We start from the raw sequence: 16,737 nt of genomic DNA, 5'->3' as shown, positions 1-16,737 counted from the left end.
AGACTTACCTATAACCTCTACTTCATGGGTCGGGAAAGTGTGGTTAGTCAGACTTACCTATAACCTCTACTTCATAGGTCGGGAAAGTGTGGTTAGTCAGACTTACCTATAACCTCTACTTCATGGGTCGGGAGGGTGTGGTTAATCAGACTTACCTATAACCTCTACTTCAAGGGTCGAGAAGGTGTGGTTAGTCAGACTTACCTATAACCTCTACTTCAAGCGTCGGGAAAGTGTGGTTAGTCAGACTTACCTATAACCTCTACTTAATGGGTCGGGAAAGTTTGGTTAGTCAGACTTACCTATAACCTCTACTTCATGGGTCGGGAAGGTGTTGATAGTCAGACTAACCTATAACCTCTACTTCATGGGTCGGGAGGGTGTGGTTAATCAGACTTACCTATAACCTCTACTTCATGGGTCGGGAAAGTGTGGTTAGTCAGACTTACCTATAACCTCTACTTCATGGGTCGGGATAGTATGGTTAATCAGACTTACCTATAACCTCTACTTCATGGGTCGGGAGGGTGTGGTTAGTCAGACTTACCTATAACCTCTACTTCATGGGTCGGGAAAGTGTGGTTAGTCAGACTTACCTATAACCTCTACTTCATGGGTCGGGAAAGTGTGGTTAGTCAGACTTACCTATAACCTCTACTTCATGGGTCGGGATAGTATGGTTAATCAGACTTACCTATAACCTCTACTTCATGGGTCGGGAGGGTGTGGTTAATCAGACTTACCTATAACCTCTATTTCATGGGTCGGGAGGGTGTGGTTAGTCAGACTTACCTATAACCTCTACTTCATGGGTCGGGAAAGTGTGGTTAGTCAGACTAACCTATAACCTCTACTTCATGGGTCGGGAAAGTGTGGTTAGTCAGACTAACCTATAACCTCTACTTCAAGGGTCGAGAAGGTGTGGTTAGTCAGACTTACCTATAACCTCTACTTCAAGCGTCGGGAAAGTGTGGTTAGTCAGACTTACCTATAACCTCTACTTAATTGGTCGGGAAAGTTTGGTTAGTCAGACTTACCTATAACCTCTACTTCATGGGTCGGGAAGGTGTTGATAGTCAGACTAACCTATAACCTTTACTTCATAGGTCGGGAGGGCGAAGGTAGTCAGACTAACCTTTAGCCTCTATTTACTGGGTCGGGAAAGTTTGGTTAGTCAAATTTTCCTACAACTCTACTTCAGGGGTCGAGGAAATATGGTTTGTCAAACTTACCTATAACATCTACTTCGCATATTTCCATTTCGTTTGTTCTGTCGTTATAGATGATTACATATCTTCCTATTTGGTTGCATGTCCTGTTTTGAAAGACAGTCGGTCGGTCAGTACCCGGATGCTTATAGCAGACATCTGATTGGCTAGGGGGCATTGTTGTCGTGCTACTGACAGCCATGCCGAAACCTTTAAGTTTGTCCCGATCTAGACACACAGAAAAATAGATAAACATCAATCGTGTACCTGTTCATGTTTTGATTTTGATTCTATGAAACTTGTAAAGAAATCGTCAACATTATATACAATTTATATTGATGGTAATTGTGGTGTATGTTAATTGTGGACGTTAAGGCAGATATAATCAATTACAAGAAATACATAGAAAAACTTGCCTTCATGAATATTACAAGAAATACATAGAAAACTTGCCTTCATGAATATAACAGTTTAAACGCAGAAAAAGCCGTATAAATAAATGAACAGGAAATATTGACAAAGTGATAGAAAAATGGGTCCCTCGACAATAACAATGTGAATTATGTTTTGATGCTTACGACGCCGATGTGTCAGTGAAGCATTTGAATATTTTCATTCGCCATAATCTTATCTATATTTTTTCATCGTTTACGAGCTATCTAAATTGTGTTGATGTATCAGTTAGTAAAATTCCAATAAAAAGTTCAGTTTAAAAGTTGTTTTCTTCCTCCATTGCAGACAGAAAACGATGGAGGCTGCGAAATATATACATGTCATCAAAAGACGACAAGCTGAACAATTCATTATCTATTTTATGTAAACTTTACTTTAAAAGATTCATGGTTTCTTTTAACAAACTTACGAGCCTTATCTTTTGCAGCACTGCTTGTGGCGTTTGATCCACCTCTTCTATTTGTCATCTCAATGCGATGGACCACCGACATATTCCCCAGGTCAATATACAACCAAGCTAACGATGTAACGCGCCTTTCGGTGAGAAGACAGCTGAAGCCATTCAGAAATGGATCCCTGTTTCCATCAACCACCTTGGAGGCAGGACCATACGTGTTTCCATTTTCCGAAAATACACTGCTGGAGCTTGCCGTATGATTCAGAGCGATATTGACTGAAATTATCACAGAAAGGCTATATTTTGTATGTATTGGATATATCTAAAGGAAGTCAATGTTAAGAAAGCAGATTCCGGTATCTTCTGAATCGTAGTAAAAATAGGTATAAAACGAATATATTGATACATTTACGCATAAAGTAGAACAAAGGATACATTTAGGTATATAACAGATCTAGGGGCACATTTCGGTATATAACAGATCTAGGGGTACATTTAGGTATTAACAGATCTAGGGGTACATTTAGGTATATAACAGATCTAGGGGTATGTTTAGGTATATAACAGATCTAGGGGTACATTTAGGTATATAACAGATCTAGGGGTACATTTAGGTATGTAACAGATCTAGGGGTACATTTAGGTATATCACAGATCTAGGGGTACATTTAGGTATTAACAGATCTAGGGGTACATTTAGGTATTAACAGATCTAGGGGCATATTTCGGTATATAACAGATCTAGGGGTACATTTAGGTATTAAAAGATCTAGGGGTACATTTAGGTATTAACAGATCTAGGGGTACATTTAGGTATGTAACAGATCTAGGGGTACATTTAGGTATGTAACAGATCTAGGGGTACATTTAGGTATATAACAGATCTAGGGGTACATTTAGGTATATAACAGATCTAGGGGTACATTTAGGTATGTAACAGATCTAGGGGTACATTTAGGTATATAACAGATCTAGGGGTACATTTAGGTATGTAACAGATCTAGGGGTACATTTAGGTATATAACAGATCTAGGGGTACATTTAGGTATATCACAGATCTAGGGGCACATTTAGGTATTAACAGATCTAGGGGTACATTTGAGTATATAACAGATCTAGGGGTACATTTAGGTATGTAACAGATCTAGGGGTACATTTAGGTATATAACAGATCTAGGGGTACATTTAGGTATAAAACAGATCTACGGGTACATTTAGGTATATAACAGATCTAGGGGTACATTTAGGTATGTAACAGATCTAGGGGTACATTTAGGTATATAACAGATCTAGGGGTACATTTAGGTATGTAACAGATCTAGGGGTACATTTAGGTATATCACAGATCTAGGGGTACATTTAGGTATTAACAGATCTAGGGGTACATTTGAGTATATAACAGATCTAGGGGTACATTTAGGTATATAACAGATCTAGGGGTACATTTAGGTATATCACAGATCTAGGGGTACATTTAGGTATATAATCGATCTAGGGGTACATTTAGGTATATAACAGATCTAGGGGTACATTTAGGTATATCACAGATCTAGGGGTACATTTAGGTATATCACAGATCTAGGGGCACATTTAGGTATATAACAGATCTAGGGGTACATTTAGGTATTAACAGATCTAGGGGTACATTTAGGTATTAACAGATCTAGGGGTACATTTAGGTATAAAACAGATCTAGGGGTACATTTAGGTATTAACAGATCTAGGGGTACATTTAGGTATATAACAGATCTAGGGGTACATTTAGGTATAAAACAGATGTAGGGGTACATTTAGGTATTAACAGATCTAGGGGTACATTTAGGTATATAACAGATCTAGGGGTACATTTAGGTATTAACAGATCTAGGGGTACATTTAGGTATATCACAGATCTAGGGGCACATTTAGGTATATAACAGATCTAGGGGTACATTTAGGTATGTAACAGATCTAGGGGTACATTTAGGTATATCACAGATCTAGGGGTACATTTAGGTATAAAACAGATCTAGGGGTACATTTAGGTATAAAACAGATCTAGAGGTACATTTAGGTATTAACAGATCTAGGGGTACATTTAGGTATGTAACAGATCTAGGGGTACATTTAGGTATATAACAGATCTAGGGGTACATTTAGGTATATAACAGATCTAGGGGTACATTTAGGTATATCACAGATCTAGGGGTACATTTAGGTATATAACAGATCTAGGGGTACATTTAGGTATATAACAGATCTAGGGGTTCATTTAGGTATATAACAGATCTAGGGGTACATTTAGGTATGTAACAGATCTAGGGGTACATTTAGGTATATAACAGATCTAGGGGTACATTTAGGTATATAACAGATCTAGGGGTACATTTAGGTATGTAACAGATCTAGGGGTACATTTAGGTATTAACAGATCTAGGGGTACATTTAGGTATGTAACAGATCTAGGGGTACATTTGAGTATATAACAGATCTAGGGGTACATTTAGGTATATAACAGATCTAGGGGTACATTTAGGTATATAACAGATCTAGGGGTACATTTAGGTATGTAACAGATCTAGGGGTACATTTAGGTATATAACAGATCTAGGGGTACATTTAGGTATATAACAGATCTAGGGGTACATTTAGGTATATCACAGATCTAGGGGTACATTTAGGTATATAACAGATCTAGGGGTACATTTAGGTATATAACAGATCTAGGGGTTCATTTAGGTATATAACAGATCTAGGGGTACATTTAGGTATGTAACAGATCTAGGGGTACATTTAGGTATATAACAGATCTAGGGGTACATTTAGGTATATAACAGATCTAGGGGTACATTTAGGTATGTAACAGATCTAGGGGTACATTTAGGTATAAAACAGATCTAGGGGTACATTTAGGTATTAACAGATCTAGGGGTACATTTGAGTATATAACAGATCTAGGGGTACATTTAGGTATATAACAGATCTAGGGGTACATTTAGGTATATAACAGATCTAGGGGTACATTTAGGTATGTAACAGATCTAGGGGTACATTTAGGTATTAACAGATCTAGGGGTACATTTAGGTATGTAACAGATCTAGGGGTACATTTAGGTATATAACAGATCTAGGGGTACATTTAGGTATGTAACAGATCTAGGGGTACATTTAGGTATATGACAGATCTAGGGGTACATTTAGGTATGTAACAGATCTAGGGGTACATTTAGGTATTAACAGATCTAGGGGTACATTTAGGTATGTAACAGATCTAGGGGTACATTTAGGTATGTAACAGATCTAGGGGTACATTTAGGTATATCACAGATCTAGGGGTACATTTAGGTATATCACAGATCTAGGGGTACATTTAGGTATAAAACAGATCTAGGGGTACATTTAGGTATTAACAGATCTAGGGGTTTATTTAGGTATAAAACAGATCTAGGGGTACATTTAGGTATAAAACAGATGTAGGGGTACATTTAGGTATTAACAGATCTAGGGGTACATTTAGGTATATAACAGATCTAGGGGTACATTTAGGTATGTAACAGATCTAGGGGTACATTTAGGTATATAACAGATCTAGGGGTACATTTAGGTATATAACAGATCTAGGGGTACATTTAGGTATTAACAGATCTAGGGGTACATTTAGGTATATAACAGATCTAGGGGTACATTAAGGTATGTAACAGATCTAGGGGTACATTTAGGTATATAACAGATCTAGGGGTACATTTAGGTATATAACAGATCTAGGGGTACATTTAGGTATATCACAGATATAGGGGTACTTTTAGGTATATAACAGATCTAGGGGTACATTTAGGTATAAAACAGATCTAGGGGTACATTTAGGTATGTAACAGATCTAGGGGTACATTTAGGTATTAACAGATCTAGGGGTACATTTAGGTATATAACAGATCTAGGGGTACATTTAGGTATATAACAGATCTAGGGGTACATTTAGCTATATAACAGATCTCGGGGTACATTTAGGTATTAACAGATATAGGGGTACATTTAGGTATGTAACAGATCTAGGGGTACATTTAGGTATATAACAGATCTAGGGGTACATTTAGGTATATAACAGATCTAGGGGTACATTTAGGTATTAACAGATCTAGGGGTACATTTAGGTATATAACAGATCTAGGGGTACATTTAGGTATGTAACAGATCTAGGGGTACATTTAGGTATATAACAGATCTAGGGGTACATTTAGGTATATAACAGATCTAGGGGTACATTTAGGTATATCACAGATCTAGGGGTACATTTAGGTATATAACAGATCTAGGGGTACATTTAGGTATAAAACAGATCTAGGGGTACATTTAGGTATTAACAGATCTAGGGGTACATTTAGGTATATAACAGATCTAGGGGTACATTTAGGTATATAACAGATCTAGGGGTACATTTAGGTATATAACAGATTTAGGGGTACATTTAGCTATATAACAGATCTAGGGGTACATTTAGGTATTAACAGATCTAGAGGTACATTTAGGTATCAAACAGATCTAGGGGTACATTTAGGTATTAACAGATTTAGGGGTACATTTAGCTATAAAACAGATCTAGGGGTACATTTAGGTATTAACAGATCTAGGGGTACATTTATGTATATAACAGATCTAGGGGTACATTTAGGTATGTAACAGATCTAGGGGTACATTTAGGTATATAACAGATCTATGGGTACATTTAGGTATATAACAGATCTAGGGGTACATTTAGGTATATCACAGATCTAGGGGTACATTTAGGTATATAACAGATCTAGGGGTACATTTAGGTATATAACAGATCTAGGGGTTCATTTAGGTATATAACAGATCTAGGGGTACATTTAGGTATGTAACAGATCTAGGGGTACATTTATGTATATAACAGATCTAGGGGTACATTTAGGTATATAACAGATCTAGGGGTACATTTAGGTATGTAACAGATCTAGGGGTACATTTAGGTATATAAGAGATCTAGGGGTACATTTAGGTATGTAACAGATCTAGGGGTACATTTAGGTATTAACAGATCTAGGGGTACATTTAGGTATGTAACAGATCTAGGGGTACATTTAGGTATGTAACAGATCTAGGGGTACATTTAGGTATATCACAGATCTAGGGGTACATTTAGGTATAAAACAGATCTAGGGGTACATTTAGGTATTAACAGATCTAGGGGTACATTTAGGTATAAAACAGATCTAGGGGTACATTTAGGTATAAAACAGATGTAGGGGTACATTTAGGTATTAACAGATCTAGGGGTACATTTAGGTATATAACAGATCTAGAGGTACATTTAGGTATGTAACAGATCTAGGGGTACATTTAGGTATATAACAGATCTAGGGGTACATTTAGGTATATAACAGATCTAGGGGTACATTTAGGTATTAACAGATCTAGGGGTACATTTAAGTATATAATAGATCTAGGGGTACATTTAGGTATGTAACAGATCTAGGGGTACATTTAGGTATATAACAGATATAGGGGTACATTTAGGTATATAACAGATCTTGGGGTACATTTAGGTATTAACAGATCTAGGGGTACATTTAGGTATAAAACAGATCTAGGGGTACATTTAGGTATGTAACAGATCTAGGGGTACATTTAGGTATTAACAGATCTAGGGGTACATTTAGATATATAACAGATATAGGGGTACATTTAGGTATGTAACAGATCTAGGGGTACATTTAGGTATTAACAGATCTAGGGGTACATTTAGGTATAAAACAGATCTAGGGGTACATTTAGGTATGTAACAGATCTAGGGGTACATTTAGGTATGTAACAGATCTAGGGGTACATTTAGGTATTAACAGATCTAGGGGTACATTTAGGTATAAAACAGATCTAGGGGTACATTTAGGTATTAACAGATCTAGGGGTACATTTAGGTATAAAACAGATCTAGGGGTACATTTAGGTATGTAACAGATCTAGGGGTCCATTTAGGTATAAAACAGATCTAGGGGTACATTTAGGTATTAACAGATCTAGGGGTACATTTAGGTATATAACAGATCTAGGGGTACATTTAGGTATATAACAGATCTAGGGGTACATTTAGGTATAAAACAGATCTAGGGGTACATTTAGGTATAAAACAGATCTTGGGGTACATTTAGGTATATAACAGATCTTGGGGTACATTTAGGTATATAACAGATCTAGGGGTACATTTAGGTATATAACAGATCTAGGGGTCCATTTAGGTATAAAACAGATCTAGGGGTACATTTAGGTATATAACAGATCTAGGGGTACATTTAGGTATTAACAGATCTAGGGGTACATTTAAGTATATAACAGATCTAGGGGTACATTTAGGTATGTAACAGATCTAGGGGTACATTTAGGTATATAACAGATATAGGGGTACATTTAGGTATATAACAGATCTAGGGGTACATTTAGGTATTAACAGATCTAGGGGTACATTTAGGTATAAAACAGATCTAGGGGTACATTTAGGTATGTAACAGATCTAGGGGTACATTTAGGTATTAACAGATCTAGGGGTACATTTAGGTATATAACAGATATAGGGGTACATTTAGGTATGTAACAGATCTAGGGGTACATTTAGGTATTAACAGATCTAGGGGTACATTTAGGTATAAAACAGATCTAGGGGTACATTTAGGTATGTAACAGATCTAGGGGTACATTTAGGTATGTAACAGATCTAGGGGTACATTTAGGTATTAACAGACTTAGGGGTACATTTAGGTATAAAACAGATCTAGGGGTACATTTAGGTATTAACAGATCTAGGGGTACATTTAGGTATAAAACAGATCTAGGGGTACATTTAGGTATGTAACAGATCTAGGGGTCCATTTAGGTATAAAACAGATCTAGGGGTACATTTAGGTATTAACAGATCTAGGGGTACATTTAGGTATATAACAGATCTAGGGGTACATTTAGGTATATAACAGATCTAGGGGTACATTTAGGTATAAAACAGATCTAGGGGTACATTTAGGTATAAAACAGATCTTGGGGTACATTTAGGTATATAACAAATCTAGGGGTACATTTAGGTATATAACAGATCTAGGGGTACATTTAGGTATATAACAGATCTAGGGGTCCATTTAGGTATAAAACAGATCTAGGGGTACATTTAGGTATATAACAGATCTAGGGGTACATTTAGGTAAAGAATGAAGTGTAGTAAGGGGCGATAACTCAGTTATCGTTCCTTGCGGAGCGAAATGAAAGTATGGGCTAATTCACCCATTTTGCCGGCTATTGTAGCGATTTGAGGGTGGAAAAAATGGCACATACAATCTTTATGGTTTTTTAACCATCGTAAAACTCGACTCTATCCAGGTCTGGATGTGTGTGGTATCCCTGTGAAAATTGTTATTTATGAGATATTTTGGGTCAAACATGCCAAAATCGTCATTTTGACTGGCAGCTTCTGTTTAACCGGTCCTTAAAAATCAGCGTTTCAATCCGAAAATCTGAAACTCCAAACATAGCAAGTAGAGATAGTTCTGAAGAAAAGGATATCTTTAGTTTTTCTATACCTTTCATAGAACGGCCACAATAGTGTTTTGAAAAAGGGTCGTATTTTTCGAGAGATTACGAATGTTACGAGTACGTGACGTAACCAAGAATGTGTGGAATGTAGTGTATTGAGGGACGGTAATGTACATGCGGCTAGTTCAGACTACTTTGCCGGAGCTAACTGAAAAACGACTCTATACATTTTGATTAAACTTTCCACACTTGTAAAACTCGGTGTGATCTAGTCCTGGTATGTCCCGTATATCTGTGAACAATGTAGTTATGGAGATATTTTGAGTACAAACACGCCAAATTCGACACTTTGACTGCTGGTTTCTGCACAACTCGGCCTAGAGAATTGACGCATAAAGCCAACTTATTGAAACTCCACACATCGCAGGTACATGTAATTCCAAAGAAAACTGTATCTTTAGTTTTTCTATATCTATCACAGAACGGTCAGAATTAGGTTTTAAACATAGGTACTATGTACCGCGAGGTCACACATTCCGGATAGTCTATTACATGCACGGACGTACGTCAGGAGTGACGTTACTAAGTCTCTGTTCTGCTTGTTCGATTGAACTTGTAGCGCTCGGTGAGCTGCTTGTATTTTACTGTCACTGCCAGTATTTCTTACAAATTTTGCAATATCAGAGAAAATACAAAAGACACAATTCTCTACCTTTTTTTTTTTTTTTTTACATATTTATCACAAACATCTCTATCCAAAATACATAATTAATCTTGTTTCTACATATATGGTACATTATGTTCTTTTTTCCTGTCGTGTCCTTGATGCAACAGTTTCCGCTGAGGTCACACGGGTACGTATAATCGAAAGACAGTAAGCCCGACATTTACAATGCACTGCTATATATCTAATATATTAATTAACCCCACCAGTCATACGGTAACTGTAGCCGAGTGGGTTAATGGTCTTTCTTCCTTTTTTATCAAGACGTGAGGTCGAATCCTACGAAGGTCTCCTTTTTTTCATCCTTTTTTTAAATTTTCAAAATCAATGCCATATGATAGATGTTTTTGTAGTAGTTGTAGTGCCTGTAAAGAAATATATATTTTATCAACAAAATAATGCAATACTCAAGAAATAAATTTCAAGGTTTTTCCGGGGTTTCTTTGCCGTTTTTCTATATAGATCTCAGAACTAAATAGTACATGGTAGGGGCTTCTTTGCCGTTTTTCTATATAGATCTCAGAACTAAACAGTACATGGCAGAATTTTGCAGAATAAACAACTCAGACTCGGATATATTGCAATTTTAATTAATAACTCAGGCCTGCGGCCTTCGTTATTAATCTAATTGCAAAATATCCTCGTTCTCGTTGTATATCTTACAACATTACACGAATCATCGTTAATTATTTCTTAACTATCGTGGTAATGATATCTCAGGATTCCGATGGATAAATTGACGTTAGAATATTATAAAGAATGAAGTATGGTAACGGGACGTATTAATTTTCGAAGATTTTAGTTATTGTCCAATTGCAATGAAATTTAAATTAAGTATGTAGGTATATCATGGGACACTGGTTACTCTTGTAACCTCACTTAACAATAATCACATTTTTACCGAAAAGGTTGCCAATTTCTCTAGCCTCTGACTGGTCCAAATTTAGATATTGTTTGATTTCAATGAAATAGGGGTATTATGGGACAGCAAAGTAAACTTAATGGGTCTCATTTTCTTGGCAGCAAAACAGTTTTACTTATTTTTTAACGTCCTATTTAATGCTAGGATCATTTAAGGACGTGCTTGGTTTTCGTAGTGGAGGAAAGCTGGGGTAACCGGAGAAAAACCAGCAACCTACAGTCAGAACAAGGTATCTGCCCCATGTGTGTTTCGAACTCACAACCCAGAGGTGAAGGGCTAGTAATAAAGTGTCGGGATACCTTAACCGGCCCACAACACAGGTCTTCTTATTGGTCGAAATGTAGACTAGATAGTGAGCGGTTTTCATGAAAACTGCTGGAACAGAGTTATCGCCCCTCACTACACTTCATTCTTTCTGTGACATCCTTCAGGTGTCACCCACCAGTATATAACAGATCTAGGGGTACATTTAGGTAAAGAATGAAGTGTAGTAAGGGGCGATAACTCGTTATCGTTCCTTACGGAACGTAATGATAGTATGAGCTAATTCGCGATTTTTGCCGGCTATTGTAGCGATTTGGGGGTGGAAAAAATGACACATACAATTTTGATGGGGTTTTGAACCATTGTAAAACTCGGCTCGATCTAGGTCTGGGTGTATCTGGTATCCCTGTGGAAATTCGTATTTATGAGATATTTTGGGTCAAACATGCCAAAATCGTCATTTTGACTAAGAGGTTCTGTTTAAATCGCCCTCAAAATTCCCAAAAAAAATCCAGAAACATATTTGATGCACATGTACTTAGATAAATGTTTCCTGAAGAAAATGGTCTGTTTAGTTTTTCAATATCTTTAGCAGAACGGTCAAAAGATTGTTTTGAAAATGGCCTATTTTTTCGACCTTCTCAGTATTTTTCCACTCGACTGGGGTATTTTCCTATTAATAGGCTGCCTGTTTTGATGACGCAAGACCGGGCGTTTCCTTTCCGTTTAGCATGGTTGAACAGATGGACCGGATCGGCATACATAGTTATCAGCATTAAAATCATTATGGATCAACTGGTTTTATATTTGTTTTGCGCGAGTCATCGTGATGATGTCTTTTAAAGCCTGCGTTAACATCAACAGGTCCGTTAAGATTGATGTATGAAGTTTATACGTAATAGAAATTATTAACACATTTGGTTTGGTCGGCTTGTCCGCATATATAAAGGAACACTACAGAATAACGCCATCCTGAACTCATCGGGTATTGTCTCTGAAATGATTCTCCGACGAGTTCCGGATGGAATAACACCTGGGACTTCACGCCGCTTACTCGTTTAACTCCAGGCTTTAGCTGCAGTCTAAGTGAGTTGTATTACATTTTACCGTCAGGACCAGGACTTTTTAATATCATGTCATATTAAAAGTGACATTGGAGGTTATAGCTATTCTACTATGACAAAATTAGTTGCTTTACAGGATCAGTATTCATCGTGAACCCAGACCAGCGTTCGATAACAAATCTAAACTCGTACTGAGTAACTGAGTCGTAGGCTTCCAGTAGGCCTATTCTAGTGTAAATGTTACGTGTTCATTAACGTTTTTGAGACAGGCGACGTTTAAATATTTAAAATATATTTTCTTTATTGTTTGTTTGTTTGTTTAATGAAATTACTGTTTCGTCAGTTGATGCAGAGAAATATGCATGTTGATGTTTTGATATCTTGATCTATTTGTTTAAATGTCGAGTAGCAACGTTTCGAGAATCATATCACGGACATTACATATTTTTAGCTTACGATAACACGAACTTTCAGGGACTCTGATCTTCTGTACATGTACTTCAGTACACACTAACAGTATTATTGAACAAGAGACATATTTGTTTTCAATCATAGATTTTTTTTCTCAATTTTTTAATGAAGTATTTATAGTCAAACGCGTTAAATTTGGAAATACCAAAGTGTAAAAGTCTCTGACCTGCCCTTTATTGAGATGATTCTTAGGACAGGGTCAAACATTTTCAAATATATTTGCCTAAATGAAGTAAATTTTCAAATATATTTGCCTCAAAACCTTTTATTTTCATGCACCGAAGCAAAAAATATGCAAGAAAGCTCATGCTAAAATATTTTCAATTATTATGTCACAATAAGTTAAATTCAGTTACTTTGGGTGTAGAAAGATGTCATGTATTTTTTTTTATCTTTTGAAATTCAATTAATTATAATCTATTCAAAAGGTTTAAGATGGAAAATTATTTCACAAAACCAATGAGTTACCAGGTTTTAACTATCACAATTTTATAAAATACAGTGTAGTCTACCTCGAAATTTCATAAATTAGTAAATTTTCAAATATCTACATGTATAAGTTGCTTTATGATACATTCCATATCAACATATTTCAACCTTTTGCTAACATGTACATGTGCCAAAGAAAGCTTTGCGAGAAACGTTAACCTGTTCTGACAAGATTTTACTAAAATTATGTCATTTAATTGTTATAACTTACATTACAATTAACTAATTTAGGGTGTGGAACTGTGTTGTATTTGTGTTTTATCTTTTAAATTTAAATCAATTTAACTATTACAAAAGGTATTATAAAAACTACTTGACAAAAGTAAAGAATTACCAATATTTTGTTATCACTATTTTACAAAATAGTTTTTCTTCAAAATGTCATCTGCACACAGGTAGCAATTAGTAAATTTTGAAATATCTTTGCTTTAAATACTATACCAACATATTTCATCCTTTCGCTTACATATACCAAATAAAACATTGTGCAAGAAACCAATTCTGACAAATCTATACTAAAAGTTTTTGAACTATTATGTATTTATTGTGTCGCACTAAGTTAAATTCAATTATTTTGGGGTGGGGAACCATGGAGTTGAATATTTTTTTTATCTTTTGAATTTAAACTTATTTCAACTTATTGCTAAAGGTATTATAGAAAATTATTTGACAAATTCAAACAATGACCAGAATTTAATGATAATAATTTTACAAAATAGTCTTCTTCGAAATGTCATCTGCACACAGGTAAAATACAATAACACAGGGACTAGTATAAATAGTTTATATGTTTCTATTTTTAGGCCAACGCCGCCATAGGCAAATATTTACATTAGGAAGCATGTTCTAAATTGCTGGCCAAAGACCACAGTTAATTTCCCTCTTTGTTCTATTGAAGAAACATATTCAGAATTTTGAAACTTTACATAAAATCTGGCTTTATTTTCATATTGTAGAGAATTCTCTCAATTTCAAAGTATTTTGATATTGGGATAACACCATTTTCTTCAATTTTCACATCTTTTACAATTGCAACTGTGACAAATAAGAAGAATTTAAAAGATTTAAACAGTTATTATAATTGAAGGCCTCAGACCGCAAGTAATTACCCTCTATGTTCTGCTTAAAAAAACTTCATTAAATATTTTTGAGACTTTGCATAAAATATGGTTTCCAATTCATTTTGTAGAACTATTCTCTCAAGTTCAAGCCATTTAGATATTATGAAACACTTTTTTACATAATTTTCACTTCTTTGGTACTAATGCCACTGTGAGATAGTTTATTGATTATTGAGGGGCGCGGTGGCCGAGTGGTTAAGATGTTCCGACACTTTATCACTAGCCCTCCACCTCTGGGTTGCTAGTTTGAAACCTACGTTTGGCAGATGCCTGAAACTGACCGTAGGCTGGTGATTTTTCCCTGGATACCACGGCTTTCCTTCACCTCCAAAATCCAGGCACATCCTTATATGGGACTTTGAACCAAATACACCAAGTTTATGAATATTATATATATATATAAGAAGTATAAAAAAGTTTGAACAATTATGACATTTTTAAAACTTTGATGGTATGTCACTATTCATAGATTAGAATACTGCATTTGCTTCTTAAGCTGAACTTAGTTTGGTTTGTTTGCTGGTTTTATCACCACACATATGGTTCAGTCATGCAGGATCATTTTGGTTTCCTTGTAGTAGTTGGTGACTACCTCATTGAACAACACACTAGAAGCCTTGATTTTGGCATTATAGGATATGCATGACATTTCTTTATCTTTGATGGCATATGTCACTATTTATCGATTAGAATACTGCGAGTACATCTGTTACTAAGCTAAACTTAGGTTTGTTTGTTTGCTTGTTTTATCACCATGTGTATATGGTTCAGTCAGGATCATTTTGAGGCTGGGTCTCCTTGTAGTAGTTGGTGACTACCTCATTGAACAACACACAAGAGGCCCTGAACTTATGATTGGATAGATGCCTGCAGCCAATTGATGTCTCATATTCAATTAAAGTGTCATATTCCTGAAAACTAAAATTGTGAGAATTATTATTATATAGGAGGTACCTGGTATATATTGTATAGGAGGTATATATTGGTATAAGAGGTGACTACCTCATTGAACAACAGACAAGAGGCCCTGAACTTATGTTTGAATAGATGCGAATTGATGTTTCATAATCAATTAAAGTGTCATATTCCAGAAAACTGTAGAATGTATGAGAGTTATTACACTGGTAACCCCAAAAGCTTCAATTTCTTCGGGCCAGTATGAATTTTTAAACATAAATACATGTCGCGTGAGTGAATTAAGTGCAAGTGACTCAATCGAGTGCAAGTGAGGAAATTAAGTGCAAGTAAAGGAATTACTGCTAAAGGAAGGAAATTTATATTTCCTCTGGGAGATACCTACTAACTTGTATTCCATAAACTTAATATGGAAATATAGGTTTTCAAATAATATATATAACTTAGTTATAAGTTAAGTTCCCCACCTGGGTAGCAATTAGTGTACTTTTCTAACTTAGACTCCATTGGACTACGTTGAACATGGCAAGTTGTTGTGACCTTATAAGGATAAAAATAGGCATGGACTATTAGCTGACATGTAGTCAGAACCTTTCAAATCGTAGAGGGATTACGTTGACAACAATAATTATGTTTAGAACACATCAGAGGCAGCAGTATCAGATCCTGAAACTAACCCAATCATTCTCAGATTGCAAAAGTGTAACCCAGACAACTAGGACACCGCTTCTTTTATCCATCATATTGCATATGGATGCCCGAAAAGCGTTTGATGTGATTAACCACCAAATATATCTCCACTAACTGTCTGGATGGCATATAGGTAGGAGAACGGCTGCTTGCCTATGACTTTAACCGATATGAAAAATTGAACATGAAATGGCAAGATCACACCTCCATCAACCAGGGAGTTTGTCCAGACGGTGTCGAGTCCACGTCCAACTACAAGAGACACAACAACCCACTGCTATTCAAATTTGAAGAACAATTAGTGAACGCCACAAAAGACGCAATTTCAACCTCACACGACTTGCGCTGATGATGCCGGAATCCTGTCTCACTCCGCAATGGAGAGACTACACTATTAGAACGAGATACAAAAATCATCCTTTTAAGAGCGGCACGCTATTTAGCATGAAAGAAGTACCTGATTTTAAGATTGAACACAACCAGATCTCCAATACAAAGAACATCTCG

At 36.0% G+C, this 16,737-nt stretch overlaps 1 protein-coding gene across 1 annotated transcript in view; it reads right to left on the bottom strand.

Annotated features, from left to right (window-relative positions):
- LOC117326570 overlaps nucleotides 1-16,737 on the bottom strand; it is a 34,448-nt gene that overhangs the window by 5,095 nt on the left and 12,616 nt on the right. Inside the window, exons 2-3 of the mRNA XM_033883328.1 lie at nucleotides 2,071-2,334; nucleotides 1,233-1,436 (exon numbers count right to left, since the gene is read on the bottom strand). Of these exons, the coding sequence (XP_033739219.1) occupies nucleotides 1,233-1,436; nucleotides 2,071-2,334 (468 nt within the window). The remainder of the gene's footprint in view (nucleotides 1-1,232; nucleotides 1,437-2,070; nucleotides 2,335-16,737) is intronic.

The sequence above is a fragment of the Pecten maximus genome, chromosome 4 (genome assembly GCF_902652985.1).
Source record: "Pecten maximus chromosome 4, xPecMax1.1, whole genome shotgun sequence".
NCBI lineage: Eukaryota > Metazoa > Mollusca > Bivalvia > Pectinida > Pectinidae > Pecten > Pecten maximus.
This window is presented reverse-complemented; position numbering and strand designations above follow the sequence as displayed.